We start from the raw sequence: 23,479 nt of genomic DNA on the forward strand, positions 1-23,479 counted from the left end.
TGGACGAACGTTGAGAGAACAAAGTGGTGGGTAATCAGTATTGGACGGAGATATTGATCTCGTACTAGCATTTGGCGCCCGGGGTTTCCGGAATTAGGCGTGGCATGATGCCATCTAAAACCGAATCTCGATCCATCTTCGCGTCAACATTGACACGATAATCGTTTCGTGAAACACGGTACTTGCATGTGGCAAGGTCGGTCTTAATGTTTTGTGAATGGAATGTCATGATCTGCTTACTAGACAGCCTATATAGGTCGTTTGCAGAAGGTAGGTCTGTGGGCGTGCCAAAGGTAGGTTAGTGAATCTTTACTGATTATACTGATGGCCTTCCCGTATCCAACCATCACAATGGAGGAGCATTGGCTCTCCCAGTCGGTGAGGAACTTCTACCATGCCAAAGGAGTAACGGACCCCTATGACGAGAATGGTCTCATCGGCACTCTGACGTCGACGCTGGCCGAGTTTGGAGAGAATCGTCTTCAGGCAATGGACGATGCCGGCGTCACTTTACAGGTCGTCAGCCATGCACCCAACAGTCTTGCCTTGGACACGGTAACTTGCGCCAAAGTGAATAATGAGCTCGCAGGCTTGATCAAGTTCAGGCCTAAGCGATTCGCCGGATTTGCAACGTTGCCTATGGCGCACCCCGAGGATGCAGGCGAGGAGCTCCGTAGGTGTGTTCAGCAGTTGGGCTTCGTCGGAGCTTTGATCGACAGCAACTGTGAAGCGAGATTCTACGACAACGCGCACTTCTGGCCTGTATTCAAGGCGGCCGAGGAGCTTGATGTGCCAAATATTTGCACCCCTCTCCGAATGAGCAGACCAAACATATTCTATACGATGGCAACTATCCGGCATCTGTTGCAGAGTGTCTCAGCCAGTATGGCTGGGGTTGGCACCAACGAGACGGCGATACACCTCCTGCGTCTCTTTGCCGCTGGGCTATTCGACCGTTACCCAAAGCTCAAACTTGTACTGGGCCATCTGGGAGAGATGTTGCCCTTCCAGCTTGACCGTATTGAGGGCATCACCGCACGGCAATGGCCCTTTTTGGGTCTCAAGCTGGAGAGGCACCTACGTCAGGTCTGGGACGAATACGTCTGGATCACCACTTCTGGCATGTTTCATCTGGCACCAATGGCAGCGGTCTTGAGACAATGTAAACCAGATCGGATCATATACATTGTCGACTACCCCTTCAGCAGCAACGTTACAGGGTTGGAGTTTCTGAAGACGTTGAAGACTGAAGGGCTTGTTAGTGATGAGGTGTTAGGAGGCATAGCGTATCGAAACGCTGAACGGTTGCTGAAGTTCGAAGCAGTTTCTTCATAATGAATCAATTGCAGGTACTTATGCAGCAGAAACATGACAGCACCAAGCACATCGGCACCAAAAGCAAAAAGGATATATCCTAAGACATAGAGTGGAGGAAGCTGCTGATCGGTTGTTAGGATTTTGAAGCATCGACTGAGGTTGGATGTACTCACGGCAAAGGATGGCAGACTTGCCGAATGCGGAGGACACCGAGCCGGGTCCCAGAAAACTGGCTTCGTCAGACAGTGACCACATCTACCTCATAGACAGGCATCTCTGAAGATGTTGACAGCGACGAATCGGGCTTCAGGCTTACATCTCTACGCCGTTGGATTTGATGGGTTTCAGGATCGGATTCACAACCTGTGTGACATTGTATGAATAACTCGGCCGAGATACTGAGCAGGTACGTTTATGTGAGCCCGACGACCTCCCAAGGTCAGACTGCATAACCGAAGACTTCATCAAACTCAATCCATTACTCTCCGCTGGGAAAGTCGCCGACGCGCCATCGGACCTGAACCCTACTGACTGGAGTATCACTTGTATATCTGGGCCGTCAAAAGATCCCTCCCCCCTCCAGCTCTTCTCTCTGTCAAGACACATCGTCTGGAATCATTTCATCATCCCGATTGAATCTGACCGGACAATGGCGGAGGATCCGAGCCATAGCCATCTTGGTGACCATCATGGCGCTCATGCCATGCACCAGAGCGGTCATCACGATCATCACGACGATGCAGCTTTCTTGGAGACCAACCGAAACCACTGGAAGTAAGCGCCGGCAACACTCACTGCGCATAGCAGAGTATGTCCAGCTAACCCTCTGTCTCCAGCAAATTCGCCGCATCATACAGCTCCGAGCCATGGCAAAAAGACATGCTCAACAAGATCAACGCATTCATCTACGCGAACATCAATTGGATCGGCGTAGACTTCGTCGATTCCGCTACGACATTTGAGGCTACAGATCCTGCCCAGGTTAGGAAGGTCCGAGTACTGGACTATGCATGCGGTCCTGGCACCATCACCTATGCTCTCGGCAGCCACGCGACAGAGTACGTCGGCATCGACCTCAGCGAGAACATGGTGCAGGCCTACAATTTACGATTCAACCCTGCGATAAAGGATGCGAACAACGAGGACGAATCTCTGAACGCTCATGCAGAGATAGGCAACCTCTTGACGACTGAGGAGCCACCCGCGGCGTTCTCAGGGCCCAAATATCACGACTTCGATCTGGTAGTGGTGGGCCTGGGATTCCACCATTTCTCGGACGTCCGACTAGCGGCCAAGAGACTCGTCGAGAGGCTCCGACCTGGCGGTGTCTTCTTGATCCTTGATTTCGTGACGCACGCCATGGAGGCAGAAGAGCATCCGGACGTGAAGGCCTCCGCAAACACCGTTGCCCATCACGGCTTCAGTGAGCAGGAACTAAGGGAGATCTTCGCCGAAGCTGGCCTGAAGGATTTCGCGCTCGGTCGCATGGGCGACGAGGTATACATCAGGGGAAAGTCGAAGAGAGAGCCATTCTTGGCCAGGGGTAGCAAGATCTGATGCACGGTGAGCAGGCGGTGGAGGCCGCCACTGCTTTGTGATATGTGGCAGAAGCCTCGCTACCGAGAAAGAAGGCGTTTATGGACTGCAGGTTATAGCGTGCGTCTTAGGCTCGCCTTGTTCTTTCTACCATAATGACCAAAACATACATGACCGGTATGCATTCTGTTCTGGTCTCATCAAAGTTCTCGGAACACCATGACCTGCTTTTGCAACCCATATGAAGGCTATGACAGCTTGACACGACTTGAAAGACTCGGGTCGTCAGTTGGCAATTGCGATGTAAATTGGCATTTCTCCCGTGTTGGAAGTCGATGGCACAGTTTCAGGTACCAGGAAGCCAAGGAGGTTGGGTCAAGAAGTGCATGGACGGTAGGAAGGGTTGCTGAAGGATCAGTGTCAGTACCGACAAAGTGTATCTGCGCTTTGATACTGTTGCAACTGCGCCGCAGAACTATCCCCACGAGCCCATCAAAGAAGTGACATGGTCAAAGTACCTCTAAAGAATATAGCATATCTGTCAAAAACGAGTATCCGTCCCTTGCAATGCTCCTGTAGACCACACATTTCCACAGAGCAAAAGCCAATTTATTCTCTTGAGGCGTATCTGGATATCATATTTGTATAAAAACACTATTTGAAACGCCGCTTCCACCAACAATACATTTCGTCAAAAAGTACAGTGAGGGCTATATCTATTCGAGAAACAAAGTCTAGTCACCTCAAGTCCAGTGCATCCCCTACGACGGTGGTGGACCCTTGCCCTGGCCCTGGTGCTGATCAAGTAGTAAATGCGGCTTGATAAAGTCCTCGTCCAACTGGCGAAACCAAGCTGTGTGGTCTGCGGTGGCGCCACGCAGCAGATTCCTTATACTGTTGCTGGCGACCGGACCTGCCGGTGCATTACCCACGGCGCCGGGAGCGCCCATATCGCCGTCCCGATCGTGCTCTTCGTTCAGGACGATATCAGGCGCCGACCGCGTCCTGGTGTCGTTCTGATATGGCCCGTCGAACATGCCCAGGGGCGAAGGTTTCCGGCGCGGTGCGGCAGGAGGGAGATCGAGATCCGCGGCGTCTTCGTCGTCGCTTGTCGAGCCGATGTTGTCGTCGGACAGAAGTTTGCCTTGCTGCGCGGCGATCTCGCGCTCCCACTGGCTGGCTTTGGAGTTCTTGCGTGAGCCGCGCTTGGGCGTGTCGAACGGCGGAGATCGGCCGTTGCTGCTGCTGTATCCTCTGTCAACGCGAGGACGTGAGGCTGAGCCGTTGGCTGCTGCACCCCGGCCGTTAGCGGCTACATAGTCCAGGCCGATGGACGGCCGGGGCTCGTGCCCTAATCCGCCTCCGGAGCGCTTGTAGTATGTACCACCGTTGGCTGTTTCGATGTCGAACTCGTCGTCGGAGTCGATCTCTTCGACCACGCCCGTGCGGATGCCGAGGATCTCGAGCATGCGTGCTGTCGTGCCGCCGAATATGATGACGGTCAGCACCACGACGACGAGAACGGTTGCGCGGAGAGCCGGTCCTTCGTTGCCTTGAAGACCTGCTGCGAGAGCGACACCCACAGCACCACGAAGACCGGCCCAGAACAACATCGCCTGATAATGCCAGGGAAGTTCCTCCGCGACTTCCCGGCCTTTGCGCCTGGCGCGGAGTCTGATTATGTAGTTGATCACCTTGGACAGGGGGAATACTGCCAGCCAACGCGCCGCGCAGATACCGACCACTGTGACGAGGATGAATAAGGGCTTGAACACTAAATCTGTCTCTGTGAATAGTGTGAGGCCAAGGTAGATGAAGATGAAGTTTTCGGACAATTGGGCGAGGATTTGGAAGATGAATTTTGTGGTCAGCTGGGTTCGTCTCGACATGTTGTAGTAGGCGTAGTGTTTGAGGGTGATGCCGCAGAATAAGAGAGATACAATGCCTGTTGATGATCAGCATATTGTGATGCGAGGTAAAACGTAGGAAGAGAAGCCGTACCTGACATGTGCACACCATTTGAGAAGAAGTAGCTTGCATAGGCGATCAGAAAGACCAGACAACTCTCAATCTTCGGAAATCTTCGAACCATGGTGTACTTCAAGGTAAGAGCGGTCCCGACTCCCACGATTACGCCGATCATCAAACTGGTGAAGAAGACCAGCAAGAAGATTCCAATGGCCTCGAATAGACTGATGATACCCAGATTGCCAGTCGCGCCTTCTCTATACCTTTGGGCTGTTTCGAACAGGACAATGGCAATGGCATCGTTGAGGATGGATTCTCCGAAGATGATGGTATATAGCTTCGGCTCGACCTTGTACAGGTTGAAGATGGCAAGAATAGTGACAGGATCTGTTGCTGAAAGAGTCGCGCCTACGGAAATGGCCTCGACCCAGGTGATTGTCAAGCCGTCGAAAGGAACTCTCGTCCACAGCCACAGAATCAACCCTAAAGAGACTGCGGAGATGAAGGTCCCAGCGAACGCGAACGTCAAGATTGTTCCAATGTTCCGGAAGAAGTTGGCCTGTATCCATTCAGTAAATGTCCCTCCGACTCTTTCTGTAGGAATCTAACCTGATGCAACTCATAGCCCGAGGCTAGAATGATGGGAGGAAGGAGGAGGTTGAAGAAGAATTGGTAGTCGAAGCTGACAGTGTCTTGAATCGCTGTACCGGGTGTGACTCGTATGATCAATCCGACAATCATTCCTGAAATCCATCAGCGAGAGTCTTGCCATGCCCATGTCCAGAAATTGCGCACCAGCAAATATAGATATGACGGTTTCATGAACAGCCTGTATTCTCTTTTGTTGCAGTATGTAACTCGTAAACAGGGCTGCGATCAGCAGCATGATGAGGATGAAGAGTGCCCATGATGAGAATATCTCTTTCTGGCCGGCCTCTGAGGGCTCTATTGCGGTTGAATTAGCCCTGGGACGAGACGAGATGCATGGAGGGGGTTCACACCATCGGGGTCGTCCTCCTCTACCTGACGCCCTGAATATATTCGTCAGTGTTCCTTGTCCTCCCAACTGGCTTGCGGTTCTTACGCAGGATGTTCAAAGTCGCGCCGACTAAACTGGACGCCATTTTGGCGGAGTTGTGGGAGTGTTCATTCGTTGTCGCGAGATGTGAGGAGCATGACACCCAGTCGTCGCAACGACACGCAATGTGAACTATTGAGTCCTGTCCTTGACGCCTGCTGTCTTGGGGGCAGATAAAGAAAGCGAGTGAGTGTGCAAGGACAGGCTGCTGTGGTTCTGTTGGAGAGAATGTTCAGCTGGACTAAAGGCGCATGCAATGGCTTGACTTTAGAGAATCGGACTTGTCCTCTCCACACACACACGCTCCTCATGCATGTGTGATTGGTGAGTGTTACAGTATTCGTATGATCAACACCGGGTCCCCTTGCTGTCACTAAGGTACTTCTCCTTTCTCTCTGCATATCAAGGTAACACATACAGTTGCGATCTGGGCCAAAATCTAATAGGTACGCTCCAAAAAATAGTCATTTGGTGCTGCTCCGGTTTCTGAGTATAGATCAAATCAGAACGTCCTCTTCCTCGTCTAGAATATCTCTAGCGCTAACATGACAAGTTATTCCTGGTTCGAATAATGAATCGATTCACTAGCCAGCCACTGGACTGGCATATGCTGAGAACCCAAGAAATTCCCACTGCATGCTGAGTTGAGCCACCGACCCAAACACCAACATGCTGTACAATAGATGTGGTATTAGAGACCCAAGCTTCTCTGTGGCCTTTTTGCTCTCCCCAAACCCAATCTCGCTATGGTACAATAGTGCATTCAATCATTCCGCTCCGCTTCCTGCTCCGCTCGTCGTACCGTTGGTACCGAAACCATTACTGACAGCTCCCAGAGTCAGTCTGAGCTTAGTGCCGCCTGCTGGCGCGACAGATGCTCGAGGTGTCCCTGCGCTTGAGCCTGCAGCGGTAGAATCCCCATCTTGACCAGACCTATCGCCGATAGTGGCAAGGTTTGGGTTGTGACTGATTTGCCTCGCAATGGCTTCATTGCAATAGTTCTGTGGCCAAGGTTAGCATCAACACGCAGACAACTTCAGTACACAAAGCCTTACCTCAATTGCAACCGCATCATTGTATAACATGCTGCCGTCTTCGTTGTATGTTTTGGCGTTCTTGGCTAAAAGTGCAACGTCTCTGCTCAGTTCATTCAAGCTCGTGTACTGGTGGTTGTTGATGCGCTTCTCGATCATGTCCATGGCAATTGGGTCCTGGATGAAAGTGTAATAGTCTGGATACAATTTCTTCGGTGGAAGCTCCAAGAACGGACCGATGATCAAGCGAGTGGGTGGTCCGTCGTCATCGCTGTCATCCGATTGATCTTCTGGGTCCGAATCAGGAACCTCCAGCGCTTTGATCGACTCAGCAACCGTCTTCAGCGCCTTCTGCAGAGCATTGCGGTCGGAGGGTGGGAGCGTATCGATAGCCTTGGGTTGCCTGCCACGCTTGCGCTTCACAGGAGGGGTTTCCTCTTCAATGTCATCACCTTTGCGCTTCTGTCCAGCTGATTTGCGAGGGCGGCCCTTCTTCGGCTGGGGTAGAGGTTCGGGTTCAGGTTCTTCGTCCGAACTCTCACCCTCCGCCTCTGGGTCCGGTGACGATTCGGGGTCTCCAGCAGCACGCTCACGCTTCGCCTTGTTGGTCCGTCTCTTCTCAATGCGGGCGGCTTTGCGCTTCGCTGCTTCACCAATAGAGTCATCTGAGTCATCGACGGCTGCAAGCCATTGTTCTTCCGTAAGCCCGTCGTCGTATTTGACTTGGGTCTTGACGCGAGCGCCACGACCAGCGTACTCTTCTTTCTCCTCTGGTACAGGATTGTCTTCCGCCACGTAGATGTCTGGGAGCTCGTCTTCACCCATCAAGCGAGGCAGACGCCGGCCTGGACCGTACTTGTCGTCCGTCTCACGGTCCTTGTCCATTTTCTTGAATAGGGTCAACTCGTCTTCTGTACGAGCCATAATCTCGTTGAGATCATCATCATCCATCTCTTCAGATTCTCCAACTTGCTCTGCAGCTTCAGCTGATTCGAGAAGAGTCTTCAAGAAGGCGTCACGTTCCTCGTTGGTAGATCTGTTGTCGAATTTACCAGCCTGGATGACCTTGCCGTCCATGTCCAGTTTGAATTGCGCTCGTTCCAAGATCTTCTCTTCGACGGAATTAGAGCTGATAAGTCGTAATATTCGCACTTCATTCTTCTGGCCAATTCTATGCGCACGATCTTGGGCTTGCAAATCCTGATGGGGATTCCAGTCCGAATCGTAAATGATGACGGTGTCTGCAGTCTGAAGATTGAGGCCTAAGCCACCAGCACGGGTCGAGAGTAAGAAGCAGAAATATGGCGAGCCAGGTTCGTTGAAGAGCCGAAGGAGTTCAGATCGGTCTTCAGATTTGGTCGCTCCATCAAGTCGAAGATACTGAATGCCACGAAGTCGTAAGAAGTCCTCCATGATGTTCATGATCTGAGTCATCTGGAAGAACATCAGGACTCGATGTCCTGTGACGAGGAATTTCGGTAGAACTCTGTCGAGTAGCTCAAATTTACCAGCTGTACGCCAGATAGAATCATTCGTGCCTTTACCAGGGTTCATCTGTTCCTCAACAGGCTCAAACACATAGGGGTGGTTGCACAGTTTTCTCAGCTGCATCAACATGTTACTAAGACCGCGCATACTGGTCTTGCCACCCTTTCCGTCAGTGACAGCGAGCTTGTTGTGCGTCATTAGTTGCATGTAGAGCTTGGTCTGCAAGGCCGAGAATCTGCATTTGACGACACGTTCCTGCTTGTCGGGCAAATCTTTCTCCACGTCCTTCTTGAGACGACGGAGCAAGAACGGCCGCAACACCTTGTGAAGACGACGAATGACGAGCAATTGTTCTTCTTCGCTCAATTCCATCTTGTCTTGTCCACCGGTATTAGCGAAAGGAGTGTTGAACCATTCGTCGAAAGATTTTACCGACTTGAAAATGGTTGGAAGAACGAAATTGAGAAGTGCCCACAACTCAGGAAGATTATTTTGCAGAGGTGTGCCGGTAAGGATAAGCCGAAATCGCGTTGTGTAATATTGTGTAATGGTGCTGCTGAGTTTGGAATTCGCATTCTTCATACGATGGCCTTCGTCGACAATCATATGCACCCACTTGATCTTACTGAGCACTGGTCGATCCTTGATCACGTACTCGTAAGTGGTCAACAACACCTGGAAATTCCCATTTCGAATATCAATTTGGTTTGCCTTTCGGGTGTTTGGGGGGCCCTTGTACACAATCTTCTTCACGCTGGGAGCCCACTTGTCGAATTCGAGGTTCCAGTTGGTCAGGGTGCTGAGTGGAACGATGACCAAAAAGGGGCCTCTTTGGTTCTTCTTTTCGATAAGATATGTGATCAAGCTGATAGTCTGGATAGTCTTGCCCAAGCCCATCTCATCAGCCAGGATACCGTTGAGGTTGTTGTTGAAGAGCGAAATCATCCACTGGAGACCTTTGATCTGGTATTCTTTCAAGGTGCCACCAACAAGGATCGAAGGCTGTACATTAACCTCTTCTTTGATGCGATGCGCCACGGCATAGTAGTCGACCTTTTCACGGCCTTCGCCTTCTTCATCATCAGAGCCTTCGATATCTTCATCTTCTTCCTCGACATAGTCATCGCCTCCCCATTTCTCCGCTGCACTTCGCTGCTGCTGTTTGACAGATGCGGCAAGCTGCTTCAAGAAACCATCGGTCTGCTTGAGCAGATGAGTAATACGAGAATCTTTGGCTTGTCCAAGAAGTTTGAGATAGGTCTCTTCGTCGTTCGCTCGCAAAGCCTGCAGACGCTGCTTGGCCGTCCGCTCGATACGCTTCTGTTCTTCGCGCTCCATATGCTGGTGATGCGAAACCATCATGCGTCCAAGCTTCTGCACGCGAGTGCGTTGCAGAACAGCGTTGTTGCGGATGTTTTGACCGTGAGCAATGATGGATTGCAAGTGATTCGTTTGTCGGGTTTTCTCTTTGTTCTCTCTTGCATCTCGTTGTTGCTTCTCGAGCTTTTCGGTAATCCGAGCTTCGCGCAGTGACTGCTTCTTCATCCTACGGTGCATCGAGCGATTGGCCGTCATGGCAAGGTTATCACAGTAGAACAGATCTTGTTGGATCTCGCGTCTAAAGTCCCGTTGTTTTTGTAACAAGGACAGTTTCTTCAACTCGATCAGAGCCTTGATCTTCAGGGAATCATCGGCTTGTGGCTCGGAAGACTTGCTAGTGTCCCAGGCAGCAAGATTCACGGATTGAGAGGCAAGCTCGGTTTTACGAGCCTGAATGCGGTTATACATAAGCCGCTCTTGCTCTTCTCGGACCTGGTCAATATCGATACCAATCGGCAAGATGCTGGGGATCTTCTGCCGCTTGGCGCGCTGGGAGTGATCTGCGAGGCTTATCGTCTTGTGCAGAAGGTCATAAGGTGACTGATAAGAGTCAAAATAGACCTTCGCTTGTGCAATAAGTTCTTTCGACAGGATCTCTTTCTGTTCTGCTATGCTATCGGCTTTCTCAACAACGGAGGCGCTGTCAATTGTCACTGAAGCCTGTTGTTTAGACGACGGGAAGAGCTGTTGTTGTAGCTTCGCAGGCAATGCCAGATTCTTTGAGAGCATCTTGAACGCATAAATTTGGGTCCGTAACAGGTTCAGTTGCTCGGGTGTGAAGCTGCCGTTAGCCTGTGCCACGACTCGCTGAGATTGTGATCCGGAGTTTTGGGCATTTGTCGGCGTGGCAGGAGGGTTGGCTGCGACAGATGCGCCGTTGACGACCACAGCGGCAGGCTCCTGTTGGCCACTGCTCGTTCCGTTCGATGGAGGAGCAGTCACATTGCCATTAATCTGCTGTCCATTCTGTTGGGGGTGTGACACTGGTTGGGGAGTTGGCTGCTGTTGCTGCTGAGCTTGGAGTTGTTGTTGTTGTTTCTGGGCCTGCAATGCAGCCATCTTACGATAATTCTGTTGTTGTTGGACCGCAGTGAGGAATCGATGTGCTTTGAGGTACTCTGGATCGGTTTCGGGGACATTTTGGGCCTTCATGCGCTGGAATTTCTGTGAATCTGTTAGTGAAGTGTAACACGACTGAAGAAGCGCGTCGAAAGCTTGTTGTGCTAAATCGAAATGTCTCGGAACAATCACTTACCTGATAGACTTCTTGAACCTGTGATTGGGAGAGATTGGGTGGTAGTGAAGAGGTCTGCATGGCCGGCGCAGACTGAACGGAAGCCATGGTGTCCGATCACCTGGTGGTGACTTTGCCCGGTTCAGACAACCTTGGGTCAAGGTAATTGACGTGAGGTATGATTGAGCATCTAAGTCACGCTGATAGAATGTTGTTGGCTACAGATCGGCGGGGATTGGGACAGCCTCGCGACGATGGTTAAACTTGGCGCAATCAACAAGAGATCGACTCCTGGTGACCTCTCGATGGAATCGGGGTGGTTGGCCTGAGGTTGCCTAAATGAGGGGACGAGGAGTGGGATGCCGCGCTTTGGCGCACTCCTCAAATTGGTCAGCGGCCGTGAAATGTCTGGTTGAGATGAAAAGCGATGGTTGCGACGCGTTGGTGATGATTTTCAGACCTGGAGGGGCTTCACGTTCGGAAACGCAACGAGGGAGTGACACGGGGCAAACTTCGACGAGCGGCTTACGAGTGAAATCAAGCTAGAGCTGCCAAGACCACTAGTCTCTCACGTGATATGTACTGTGTACGCGACGAGGGCGGCTTGTCCATTGCTCTCCCCAATAACCATAATGCTAGCACTAATAGGTGAAAGCAGCCTATGCAGAGAAAGCTGTGCAACTGAGGGTTTCATGATATGTTCAATGTCCTTATACAACCAGAGTCCAATTGAGGCTCAACACCGTGTCATTTCTGCCCAAAAGTCATGCTCGATCCTAGCAAATTGACCGCCTCCCGCTCGAACGCCTGACCACCGGACCATAGCCAGGAGGATTTCCAACCCCTGGCATGAAATGGGATATCTTGTATTCATTCGTATATCTATGTCAAAACGCTTCGTTTGGCGGGCACAGGGGGTGGAGGTGGCTTCTTTGCACGAGATGGCGGAGGTGGTGGTGGTGCGCTGCTCTTTCTACTTGTCACAGGCGTAAGCGTCCCACTTCCATGAGATGTTGCAGGTGATGTAGCTAGGTCTCCGTAGCCATGATCAGGGCTGCTGTTAGTGTACGACCCTGAATCATCGGCAAAGACATCCTGTTCCTCAACGTTACGAAGTTGCGAGCGTGCGGTGCGTATCATGAGTGAATCACTCGGCACACGCGCCATGCGGCCCATGTTGGCCGGAGACATGTCCCTATTCACAGGGTCATATGTGGTCGATCTGGCAAAATTTGGCCGTGGCGAGACCCCTGGAGAATATTCATGCATCTGGTCTCCGAATCTGGCCGACTGTGCCCGACCGGATCTGATAGAAGGACGAACTTCGACAATCGGAGATGGCTCCTCGACCGGCTCAGCATATGATCTGACTGTATTGGACCTGGATCGTGGGTTTGGTCGAGAACCCCGGTATTGAGGTTGTGACCTGCAACATGCCGTTAACGGAGGGCGCTCTGACATGGAAATCCAGGACAGGACTAACCTTGCAGGCCATTCGCTCTTGAGCTGGAGCAAAGCCTCTCTGCACTTGTCGTGATATGCCAGTTCGGCGTCAAGGAAAGTACCAAGATCCGCTACCATTTCGGGATCCGCGTCACGGATGTCTTCCATTCTGCGTTGAACGTCGTCGGCTGACTCCTCATATTTCACCTTTTGGTTGCGCAATTCCTCTTCGACCCGGAAATCTTCTTTTTTTGCTTTCTGCATTTTGGCGAGTGATGTGTCGTAAGCCAGTCGCCGTGAATCGAGTCGCTTGCGCGCGGCCTGGAACTCTTTCATCTGGGCCGATGACCTCTCCAGGGACTCAAGCCACGAGGAAGTGGCACTCGCGATATATACTTCCTGGGCGCGAGCCAGCCTTTCTTGTGTTCGGCCGAACGCTGTGCACAAGTCAGTATATGAACGAGATGCTTTCGAAACGCGACATACTGGTAAGGCATTGACCGAATTCAGAGTCGGGCTCAAAGTCTTCGCCATGCGATATCATGGTTCCTCCCATATAAGCGATCGGCAGTGTTTTCTCCTTGTCCTCGACTTCAGACCTCTTTGATATCGCTTTGACGTACGCGTTCATAGACTTTTGCATCTTATCCAGGCCTATACACGATAAGTAAGAGACTGTCCACACGCATTTTCGCAATGGGTATCGGAATCCGCCCACCTTCTTGTCGTAGACCCATTTCCACCTCCAGGGCCTTGAAATCGTCCGAGACGCTGGTCTTCACCTCTCCTCCCATGCGCTCTCCCGCCCATTGCTTGAAACGATCGAGTTTCTTGTTGACATTCATGATTGCAACCTGTGCCAATGATGATTGAATAGAAGGAGAACAGGTGTAAGACGACGCGAGGGTTATAGATGTAGGAGAGCGAGTGTTGTGTTCCGCGGTGAGCAGCAACGGACTATCCGGGTTCGTCTGACACCCGCGCGACGTTCAATTGGAATGCTGAAAGGGCTGAACAAACGACGGAAAGAGAGTCAGGCCGATCAAACGTGAGCGGCGCCAAAATAGAAAATGCTAAAACGATTGTATGCCCTAGCAGAATCAGACATGAAATGGAGTGATGGATTAACAGGAGTGCCCAAGACTCAAGACGCAGGCGTTGATAACGCTTGGAAACAACGACAGTGACGACGCGCAAACGCAACAAATTCCCATCAGGGCCAGTCCCTTGAAGAAGAGGACTCCCGATAACGCCTACCAATGGACCTTGCACCCTGCCCCTGACCTCAAACTCTGCGCCTCCGAGACACGACGCCACGAGACGCCGGTAATGGGGTAACTTAAGCCTTGTGCCTGATGCTGCACTATTTTAACTTTGCACCCATTTTATGCCCAGGCATCTGGCCGCTCTTTCGACCTCTTAGTCGTCAATGGCCTCTCAAACCCCAATATTGGTGTGGTGCTGTACCACTAACACAGGATCCGGCATGCGACATCCCAGGCGCGGCTACAGGCCGACTATGCATACAAGCAAATTTGATCATTATTGCGCAAAGACAAACGTATGAATATTGGCAGACAGAGTGACGGAGCATTTGCCTGATTTTTGATTCTTATGAAGGACATCTTCAAGAGTATTTCTTTCCGTCATGGTTCTGTCGATTCGTGGCATTGGAAAATGGCACATCTAATTCCCTAGCATTCCCGCAAGAAAATGCATCCTTTTGAGAATTGATATCCAGCAGCTGGATCATCCGTCCCATAGCTTCATGTGAATCCTAGCCGTAACAAATACACGCCGATAGTAAGAGCTAAGCCAATGATCACATTTAATCCTTTGTCTTCTGGGTACCACGGAGCAGACCAGTTCTTCGGGCAGCAATAAGACCGGCCTTTTGACCTTGGGTAGCGTATCTGGAGATGGTGGAAGCCTTTCCGATATGTTGATGGTTACCACCACCGTGAGGATGGTCGACAGGGTTCATAGCAACACCACGAGTCTTGGGCCACGAGTTGCGCTTGACGGCGAACTTATGCTTTGCGCGGGATGCCTCTGTAGTATTTTGTTAGCGAAATGTCCGGATCGTCCATGTCATTCAGGTCCACGTACTAAGCATCGGCTTGTCTGTTCGTCCACCTCCTGCAACGATACCAATCATACCTCGGGCTGAGCTGAGAACAACCTTCTTCGCACCACTTGGGAGCTTGACTCGCGTCTTACCCTCGTCAGGGTTGTGTCCAATAACGGTGACATAGTTTCCAGAAGTTCGTCCCAAAGCGCCTCGGTCACCAGTCTTCTCCTCCACGTTTGAGACAACAGTACCCTCGGGGACTTGGCCGAGAGGAAGAACGTTGCCGATGTTCAGGGCGGCATTTTTGCCAGCGTAGATGAATTGTCCGGTGAAAAGACCTTCGTTTGCGATGAATGTTTCGGTTCGGGTTTTGGGAGAGTACGGATCTCTGAAAGCTACGCGAGCGAGCGGTGCACCACGACCTGGATCATGGATGATTTCCTTCACGATACCTCGAATGTATCCGTGTCGTTCGGCGAAATCGAGAGTTCGGAACTGAGCAACGCCCTTGCGCAGTCTCGTGTGCGAGGCTATAGCACAACGATTAGCTGATTGAACACCGGCGACAGGGACAGCAATGACTGACTGAAGATCGATCCGCGACCTTTACGCTGGTTGCGGATAACTCGACCCATCGTTGAAGGATGTTGATGGTTAAGATGAAGACAACGAGACTTGCAATCAATCGACTGAAATTGAAGATCGAGAGGAATGTGGCCCGCCAGGATTTCGTGTGCGCCCCAATCGAGTTTAGTGGCTTTCTTCTGCCAAGCGTCATGTCACGTGTAGCAACAACAACTTCGACCTCATCCACTGCTTATCATCAACTACATCACCTCTTCCACCAATTATTCACTTTCTGCAACACTGCAAACATCGGCTAGAGACGTAGCAAATTGTGAGCACCATGTACAGGACCCCGAAGCAACAGCCTGTGTTTCCCTTAGCGGTAAGTGCATTAAGAATGCAGTCTATTTGAGACAGGCACCTGCAGCTGCAAGACCGTAAGTGTCTGACTTCTTACTCTTGGTTTCTCTACACATTTGAGAATATCATCTGCAACATCGCAGATACATCGAGGTGCCTCTGGGTTCGCGATTGTCCGCCGAAATGCACCTTGTTGGGACCACGCAATCGACTGTCCGACCAGGCGTCTGCATGCAATGAAGGAGTGAAAATCCTTTCAAACGGGATCCTTAGCCGAACCTCGGCAAGCCTGGGATACGGGTTCTACAGATTGTCCGAACTACGCCATTGCAGCATCTGAGCGATTGGCGTTGCTGAAATTTCCCGGCCCCGTCTGGCTACGGTGGGTAGGTGGCAGGAAGGTTGGAAATTGTGCGGTTTACAACGAACCTGAGCAAAACTTTGGAGTGGAAACATCCCCATGGCAGTGTCATCCAGTCACAGAATCATGAGGCAAGTGTCTGCCAAAAGCTGAGGATTAGGCGGAGAACCCCGCACGACCGTCGAGCTGCGAATTCCTGAAAGCCTGGCTCGTTGTGAGACTCAGCGCATCCCCCCTGGTTGTGAAGCCAATCCAGACAGACGAGGACCGGGAATGCCCATCGAGATGGCGCGCACGACCGTTTCGACACCAGTGCGTGGCAGGATGTGGTTAAGAGCAGGCAATTCCAAGCGAAGCTGATCGTGCTTGGCGCAGGAGTTCTTGGGGAGCATGAATGATGGAAAAGCCTACAACGGCTCGCGACACCCAACTCCTACGGCGAAGATATCTACAACATGGACACGAGGATCTTTGAGGAAGGCGCTGCTAGTGCAACAAGCACTAGGTAGTCGAGGGCATTCCAGCAGAGAAACTGTGCGCAAGGCTCACCGACGGTCGACGTACTAGTACCTTAAATACTATAGTAGTTCAACGCGTACCTTAGGCTTTCTGGAAACGCGCCAAGTCAATTTGCCAGCACCTGCCATTTGCCCTTACCGCTCGATGTCCTGCCTTCATTAATCCTCACTGAACATATTAATCTACGCGACCATAAGCCACGACCACATTATGACCGATTCGGACTCCTCATCCCTCTCGTCGGCGCCATCCTCCGACGATGAGGAGATGGTTCGGAAGATGTCAAAACCTGTGGGACTGGACCGTTACTTCAAGCCAGCCCCAAAGCAAGAACATAGTCCAGAGCCCCCAAAACGCGCACCCTCACCTCCGCATGACTACACATTCGCCGACAATGACGCTATCGCATTCATTGTGGCCTTTCGAGCGCGATTCCACGAAGCATTTCCCAAGAGCCTCCTGCACTTTGGGCCGCAAGACATCGAAAGAGGTATCTCAGGGGATCTGCCAGACGAGCAGGTGGAAAGGTTACTATGTAACCTACTGGGGCTCGTTTTGAACAGAAAGAAAGATGTCGAGTCAGTCACCCTGCTCAAACACATACAATACCGCAGCTGCGCTGTCAAGTCCTTGCAGAAACGGGTCTAATCTTGGTAACAGGCGCGCTCATTATGGCAAGGCTTTTGAAGAGGCTATGTCATCGAATCAAAATCAGTGGCCAACCGTTTGGAAAGGTGTGAATCCCCTTCGTGGCGGGAAAAACTTCAACAATATGACACCAGAAGAACGGGTAAAGAATCTCATGCTCACAACAACGTCCGCTTTACTGACGGGGTATAGTTATATATCTTGAAAGCCCTCGCTCTGTGGTCACTTAACTCTTCAGAGGTTGTGCAAGGCCTCATCAAAGAATCCTATAAACAAACGCGACGCGACGACGACAAAAATCAGCCCCGAAGTGTGCAGCCGTGGTTCTCGGACCAATACCGTCGCAAATACTGGCTGATCGAAGGGTTGGAAGATTCATATTTTCGAATATATAGGGAGAATGACGGGAGGACTGCGAAAACAAACACGTGGTTCAGTGTCGCGGGGTCTATTGAGGAGGTAAACTCTTTGGCAGACAAATTCGCGGAGGAACATGGGCAGAACTCCAAAGTCATCAGTGATAAACTGAGGCAGGCAATACCAAGATTTGAAGCAGGCGAAGAGGTACATCAACCCTACGGTCATGTTGCTTTCATTTGCTGACTGGCAACCAGAAACGCCGACGGCGTGACTACCGACTTGCCCGAAAAGCGGCATTCACGCGACCCGAACCTGGCTTTTCCCTCTATGAAGGGCGAACACGGGGTAAGAGGACGAGATATACATACTCAGATGATGAATTTGGCTCCGACGGTCTGTCCAGTAGGCGGTCGACACGAATCTCTACGCCCGCCGATGCTGGACCGACCATTACTGCCAGTGGCAGACAAGTCAAATCAAGAGTAGGCGGAATGTACGGCGAAACGATGTTAATAGATCAGCGAAAGGAGCTCGAACGAGTAGATGGTGAGGGACACTTTACCGAGTCGGACGAGGACATGCCAACTACAGCTCCGAATGGCCGGTCGGTACGCACATCAAGGTCTGGTAGACCGGTCAAAGCGGTGCAACATCAATATACCAACGGCGAGGAGTCAGCTAGCGACGAGGCGCAATCGACAGGCAAGGAGTGGAGTGGAGACGAGAACGAACTTGATGCGTCGGAACCAGACTTCGACGCGGAGGACGAAGATGACGACGATGACGAGATGAGTGACGAAGGACTCGACGCTGATGAGTTGGCAGAAGACGACAACACTCAGGGGAGCTTAGTAGTGCAGCTCAGGTATCGAAAGGGTGAAGGGGCGACCAACGCAGATGAAATACAACCACCGCCTCCACAGCCACAGCAACTGATCAATGGCAAGGTTTTCAACAAAGACCTGCAGGTGCCAGATCCGCTCAAGCAGGTGCAGCCTAATATTGGACACCCTGTTCTGGACACCATTGATGTCGCTCCGAGGGCAAAAGAGGTCAATGGGGGCCAAGCGGTGCCAAATGGCGTGGAGAACGAGGAACATCCTGTGTTATCGTCTCCTCAGTCTCAAACGCAGAAACTGGCACTTCCTATGGACCTGTCCTGAGATATGACGACCACGTTGAATGCACTTAGCGAGCGTCTGTTCGGGCAACTATCCGACCCCAGTAGAAGTTCCAATGTGCGGCCAATATGACCTGAAAAGACAATGAATGAGCCTTGCTCTTCCGGAATCCTCCATGAATTGGTGATTGTAGATGTGCTGTAGTAAATAACATGCTAAGGCACAGTAGTCACTCAGCTTTCAGGAAGCTTTATCATAAATCATAGCATGGAATTCGTGATTATAATCATTGCAACTCATAGCAACGTAGAATACCAGGAGGCCAAAGCGAGCGTGTGGTACCAACGCCGATATATATCAGCGAGATGGTCTTCATTGAGAGGCTCCTTCCTATCTTTCCACCCCACGCACAGTGGTCATGTAATGGTATACATAATACAAAGCTAAGGAAATCAGTCATCATCAACGGTCCAGCTCCAACCTCTTCATACCAACGAAGTGACCTGTACTACTACGACAAGCTCAACCTCAGATCATAACGCCCGTTTTACTCAAGCCATAGGCAGCAAGAATTTCTCCTTGAGCAACTCGTCTGCGCCCGGCCTCTTCTCGTGATCGGCTTCGAAAGTCTTATTCATGAACTTCTTCGCATCCTCGCTTGCGTTTTCCGGAATGCTCGGCTTCTCATTGTTACTGCCCACAGCAAAGAGGGTCTGAAGCGTCGTCATGGACGGGAAGGGCCTCGAGCCCGTGAACATCTCGACGATCAGACACCCAACAGACCAAATATCCGACTTAATGGATTGGCCGCTCTGCCTCACGACTTCCGGCGCCATCCAGAACACGCTTCCTTGCAGCGAGGTGCGCGTTCCCGGCGCGGTGTTCATACCGCTGAAGTTAGTCTGCTTGGACACACCAAAATCGGAAATTTTGACGGCGCCACGGTTGTCCACCAGGATATTGGCGCCCTTGATGTCTCTGTGGATAATATTTTGGGCGTGAAGGTACGACAGACCCTCGAGGATCTGACGCGTGAAGTTGCGGACCAGAGGTTCCTGGAAGGTGTTGTACTGCTTGAGCATTCCTGCGATGGAGCCGCCAGCGACATACTCCAGGAAGATGTTCAAGTGGTCTTCGTCCGAAGATGTGCCAAGATACTGCACGATATGAGGATGGCGCAAGCCCTGGAGCAGAGTGATTTCTTGTTTGAGGGCGGAAATCATCAACGCCTTCTTCTTGTCTCCCTCCGTGCCTTTGGCCACGTTGGGCAGTTCGACCTGCTTGACGGCCATGAGTTCGCCCGTGACGGCATGCAAGGCGAGATAGACGCTACCAAACGAGCCCTCGCCAATGAGATCGCCTTTCATCCAGTTGTCTTTGCCGAAGCTGTTGCCCCGGAGGAAAGAGGTCAACTCTTGGTCCTCTTCCTCTCCATCTTCAGCGACAATGACGGACAAGCGATGGTTGATGGTTTCCGGGCCTAGGCTACTGTCGTCTAGGTAGCTAGCTCGATCTAGATTTCTTGCTGAAGCAGAGTCGGAACTGCTGTTGAACGACACATACGACCTTCTGTTTGGCTCCTGTGGAGACTCTTCTTGCAGTGGATGAAGGGTCGAAGAGGCTATGGAGTCGCGAAAAGAGGACGTTGGCAAGTTGAATCGTGTCGATATCACAGAGAGTGGTCGGAGGCTAGACGTCCGCGCTCCTCCCAATCCTGCCTTTTCGCCCACGGCAAGCCACGAGTCGGCAATGCTGGGAATGCTCGGAACAGGGGGGGCGTCTTTCAAGCTGGAAGCATAGCTGGCATTGCTCATGACGCTCAATCGACTTTGAGCTCGACTCATGCGCTGGGACCGCCGGACAGACATTCTCATGGTCTTTTCGATATCCTCTCGCTTTTGTGCCGGGAAATATGATCCGACATCCTCGATGATCATCTCGCTTGGAGGTCGGGCACCATAGAACGACCGCAATTTGGTGCTCTGATTACTCGGGATTCTGAGATGCTGTTGTGCCTCTTGTCGTTCGTTGTCGTCCGCAGTAGCCATAATATTTCGGTTGCGGTCGGTTGTGGTGACCGGGGACATGGGAGCTTGGATGTGATGCCATGATTCTCCCGTCAGCTTTTGGAGCTTGATCTGATTTCGCATGTTGTTCGTGCTTAACGCATTGTTGTGCAGAACAAGTGACTCGTCAGAAGCCAATTTTGCAGCCTTGCGCAACTCTTCAGAATTGGGAAGTCCATCGTTGATTTTCCGCAGAATCAATCTGTTCCTCTCGGATCGCGTCGAGTCGCCACAGATTTTCATAAGCTCAGCATCGCTGAGTCGGCGGCAATTGCCGGGATTTGGTTCTAGGCCAGTAAGGACATAGAAGCAGTAATTCCGAAAGTGAGTCTCTGGCATGAGCAGCTTCTTCAGCACGGTCGAGGTCACATCATCCGCTGTCCTACAGAATTTGATATTGATAACCTTCGTTTGGCCGTCGCCGTGGATAATCTTAATGACCGGTGACCCAGCCGGCAATCCACCTGGCGTCAGACCATCGATACTGGAAGCCTGGCGCATGTGAGTGGTCCTGGCTGGTTGGACTGCGATCTGAGGCGTTTCCGGCCGCTTCCCAGACGTCGAATTGGCCGAACCCGGCTGACTGAAGTACCCCGTGGTCTGAGTATTTCTTGCAGTTTCCATTGGACTCCCAGCATAACGATGAGCACGCAAGGCCGCGCTATGGACATCGGCCAGGGGCGAGCTCGGCCGCGAACCACTCTTGAAGCCCCCACTGGCGGCGGCAAAGTTTTGCAGTGCAGAAGGGTCTATTTGACGGGAGAACCTCTTCGCACTTCCAAGTTGCGACCTCGACCCCTGAGTGCGAGGAGAATCCGAGGATGACGGGGTACCCGCAAAGCCATCGAGAATGGCAAGTGAATCCCTATTTCTCTTCGTCCGTGATAAAGACGACTTGTTTCGTAGTTGTTTTATGGCCACATTGATTCGGACACGATCTCCAATCTTTTTGATTCCCAGTTCGGACAGTATCTTCGGGTCACACTCTAGCAGACTTTCACCGGTGAAGTTGTTGGCCCTGAACAACGATTCATATTGTCCGCAGCGGATACTGTGTAGCCATTCTCCAACTTTCTTCTCGTCCCATGCTCGGATCGAGTCGAGGCCATCGTACACGTCGGAAAATTCAGAGTTGGTTGGGGATGTGAATAGTTCGTCCTGTAGAGCCAGCGAGGACATCTGCGTTCTCTGGGTGCCTTCGGAGAACGTTCGACCAGGTATTTGTTGGGTGTTGGAGGGAATCGCAGACGCAGTGTAGGGCGACTTTGTGGCCAACATCTTCTCTTTCAGGATGTCACACCATGCACAGCAGTGGAGGACAAAAACAATTCACTCTTCTTCTTTCAGAGGTCCAACATTTCGTGTCTTGAGGAGATACCACAACCAGACAAAGGAGAGTCCCGGGGTGGCTTGCGTGTCTGACGAAGCCACTGACCGGCTACCTGCGCGACAGTGCTCGTGGTAGTAGGCCACCGGACAAAGAGTCTTTTCGTTGAGTGCTTTCAGAAACTCTCGCTTACTGTCGTTGGGGAGTATCTCCGTTGGCTCGTGGAGAAAGGTGATGGTTAGATCGGTTAGCCGCGAGGAGTGTCAGGTCAGACGGAGGACAAGTCGGACAGGCTATCCTCTGTACTTTGGTTGTGCAACTGGGAGAATCAGGTGTTTGCATCATCGAGTGCCAACATGAAACACGAAGGAGTGGATGCAAAGGTTGTCCCTGAAGGTTGACAGACTCATAGCGCGATGATCTGGTTGTTTCCGGTGCACGAGGCAGAGACAAGGGGGAGAAGGTGAAGTGACGCCGCGCCTTGTGTAGCCAATAAGACCCCTCAAATGGCCGCGAGGAGAAGTGCTTCTAGGCTACAATCAGACTGGTGAGAATCTACCTGAGCACCAAACAATCTTTGCCTTTCTTCTTTTCTCGTACTTGCGCCAGCCTGATCCTTGCCATTGGGAATTTTGTCACTCCTTGTTTCTCTGCAATCAACTTTCCAACTACTACGATAGACTCGGCTTCTGCTGATGATCGCTGGAACCGGCATCGGCCGACTGCACCCTTATGCTATCCTCAGATCCTGCAGGTAATCGACATCCTAGCGTACGTGGCTGACACAAACTCCCCATACTCTAAGCGATCTTACACCGCCATGGTCAAGCGGTCTCGCGACTCCTCGGTAGCCTCAGCCGAGCTCATTGTGGATGAAGACACCAACTCTCTTCATCATGCGAAATTGAATGCAGTCGAAATGAAGGGCTGCTCCCCTTCCAAAGGTGCCATGCAGTGCTCATTATCGCCTCACCGAGAGCCCCTTGATTTTGCTTCTATTGAAGACTTTGAGACTCATTATGTCAAGGATCACTCCAATCGCTGTACTTCATGCGGCAAAAACTTTCCCACTGCTCATTTTCTAGCTTTGCATATTGACGAAAATCACAACACCTTTCGTGAAGTTCTGCAGGCGAAAGGTGAGAAGACGTATGCCTGCTTCGTCGAGGACTGCGACAAAAAATGCTCAACACCACAGAAGAGAAGGCTGCATCTGATCGACAAGCACCTTTTCCCCAAGATCTACAACTTTCGAATCGTGGACACCGGGATTGACAAGTCGGCATCTATGCTCCAGGAGGGTCGTCGGAGAAGAGTATCGACAGCCGATGACCTTGTACAAGCAAGGGGCCGTCGTAGACGGCAGTCAGAAGCAGACTCAAATACCAGCAGGGTTGATCCCGTCCCTGTACCACCCGAAAGCAATCACGAGGCACCGTCAAAGCAAAATCAAAAACGGCAGGAAGACGGCAATTTTAGGTCAGGCAAGGCTGTCTCGGATGCTACAATCAGTGACCTGGCAGCATCCATGTCTTCATTACAGTTTGTACCACCAAGTGTAGCCAGCAAGCAGCGCAACAAGCCGAAATCTTGATCAATGA

The 23,479-nt window shown here is 51.5% G+C and overlaps 9 protein-coding genes across 9 annotated transcripts; 4 read left to right on the top strand and 5 right to left on the bottom strand.

Moving 5' to 3' along the window:
* Positions 1 to 451: 451 nt before the first annotated feature.
* EDD37DRAFT_620206 (amidohydrolase family protein) lies at positions 452 to 1,575 on the top strand. Its single transcript, XM_062815897.1, has one exon. The coding sequence runs from the start codon at positions 490 to 492 to the stop codon at positions 1,333 to 1,335; it is 846 nt and encodes a 281-aa protein (XP_062672529.1). The 5' UTR covers positions 452 to 489; the 3' UTR covers positions 1,336 to 1,575.
* A 391-nt stretch (positions 1,576 to 1,966) lies between these two features.
* On the top strand, positions 1,967 to 2,874 carry EDD37DRAFT_605477 (S-adenosyl-L-methionine-dependent methyltransferase; the record flags this gene model as incomplete). The annotated part of the gene is made up of 2 exons (XM_062814815.1): positions 1,967 to 2,091; positions 2,154 to 2,874. The coding sequence occupies 2 exons, from the start codon at positions 1,967 to 1,969 to the stop codon at positions 2,872 to 2,874; spliced, it is 846 nt and encodes a 281-aa protein (XP_062672530.1).
* Positions 2,875 to 3,370: 496 nt separating this feature from the next.
* On the bottom strand, positions 3,371 to 6,234 carry EDD37DRAFT_620213 (CPA1 family monovalent cation:H+ antiporter). The gene is made up of 6 exons (XM_062815898.1): positions 5,906 to 6,234; positions 5,823 to 5,852; positions 5,617 to 5,766; positions 5,431 to 5,564; positions 4,855 to 5,380; positions 3,371 to 4,798 (listed from the first exon to the last, which is right to left on the bottom strand). Exons 1-6 carry the CDS (start codon positions 5,943 to 5,945, stop codon positions 3,615 to 3,617), a joined length of 2,064 nt encoding a protein of 687 aa, XP_062672531.1. The 5' UTR covers positions 5,946 to 6,234; the 3' UTR covers positions 3,371 to 3,614.
* A 97-nt stretch (positions 6,235 to 6,331) lies between these two features.
* On the bottom strand, positions 6,332 to 11,526 carry EDD37DRAFT_620217 (adenosinetriphosphatase). Its single transcript, XM_062815899.1, has 3 exons — positions 11,057 to 11,526; positions 6,955 to 10,965; positions 6,332 to 6,900 (listed from the first exon to the last, which is right to left on the bottom strand). Exons 1-3 carry the CDS (start codon positions 11,141 to 11,143, stop codon positions 6,667 to 6,669), a joined length of 4,332 nt encoding a protein of 1,443 aa, XP_062672532.1. The 5' UTR covers positions 11,144 to 11,526; the 3' UTR covers positions 6,332 to 6,666.
* A 15-nt stretch (positions 11,527 to 11,541) lies between these two features.
* Positions 11,542 to 13,613, bottom strand: EDD37DRAFT_223792 (endophilin-A). Its single transcript, XM_062810443.1, has 4 exons — positions 13,197 to 13,613; positions 12,965 to 13,132; positions 12,519 to 12,915; positions 11,542 to 12,461 (listed from the first exon to the last, which is right to left on the bottom strand). Exons 1-4 carry the CDS (start codon positions 13,321 to 13,323, stop codon positions 11,918 to 11,920), a joined length of 1,236 nt encoding a protein of 411 aa, XP_062672533.1. The 5' UTR covers positions 13,324 to 13,613; the 3' UTR covers positions 11,542 to 11,917.
* Positions 13,614 to 14,306: 693 nt separating this feature from the next.
* On the bottom strand, positions 14,307 to 15,184 carry EDD37DRAFT_559751 (60S ribosomal protein L2; the record flags this gene model as incomplete). Its single annotated transcript, XM_062813811.1, has 3 exons — positions 14,307 to 14,530; positions 14,588 to 15,079; positions 15,136 to 15,184. 3 exons carry the CDS (start codon positions 15,182 to 15,184, stop codon positions 14,307 to 14,309), a joined length of 765 nt encoding a protein of 254 aa, XP_062672534.1.
* A 1,274-nt stretch (positions 15,185 to 16,458) lies between these two features.
* EDD37DRAFT_620225 (uncharacterized protein) lies at positions 16,459 to 18,791 on the top strand. The gene is made up of 4 exons (XM_062815900.1): positions 16,459 to 16,934; positions 17,017 to 17,146; positions 17,197 to 17,568; positions 17,619 to 18,791. Exons 1-4 carry the CDS (start codon positions 16,567 to 16,569, stop codon positions 18,525 to 18,527), a joined length of 1,779 nt encoding a protein of 592 aa, XP_062672535.1. The 5' UTR covers positions 16,459 to 16,566; the 3' UTR covers positions 18,528 to 18,791.
* EDD37DRAFT_223930 (mitogen-activated protein kinase) lies at positions 18,749 to 21,948 on the bottom strand. Its single transcript, XM_062810444.1, has 2 exons — positions 18,977 to 21,948; positions 18,749 to 18,928 (listed from the first exon to the last, which is right to left on the bottom strand). Exon 1 carries the CDS (start codon positions 21,827 to 21,829, stop codon positions 19,037 to 19,039), a length of 2,793 nt encoding a protein of 930 aa, XP_062672536.1. The 5' UTR covers positions 21,830 to 21,948; the 3' UTR covers positions 18,749 to 18,928; positions 18,977 to 19,036.
* Positions 21,949 to 22,384: 436 nt separating this feature from the next.
* Positions 22,385 to 23,472, top strand: EDD37DRAFT_605484 (uncharacterized protein; the record flags this gene model as incomplete). The annotated part of the gene is made up of 2 exons (XM_062814816.1): positions 22,385 to 22,425; positions 22,488 to 23,472. The coding sequence occupies 2 exons, from the start codon at positions 22,385 to 22,387 to the stop codon at positions 23,470 to 23,472; spliced, it is 1,026 nt and encodes a 341-aa protein (XP_062672537.1).
* Between the last annotated feature and the right edge of the window lie 7 nt (positions 23,473 to 23,479).

The sequence above is a fragment of the Exophiala viscosa genome, assembly GCF_022695815.1.
Source record: "Exophiala viscosa unplaced genomic scaffold EDD37scaffold_2, whole genome shotgun sequence".
Taxonomy (NCBI): Eukaryota; Fungi; Ascomycota; class Eurotiomycetes; order Chaetothyriales; family Herpotrichiellaceae; genus Exophiala; species Exophiala viscosa.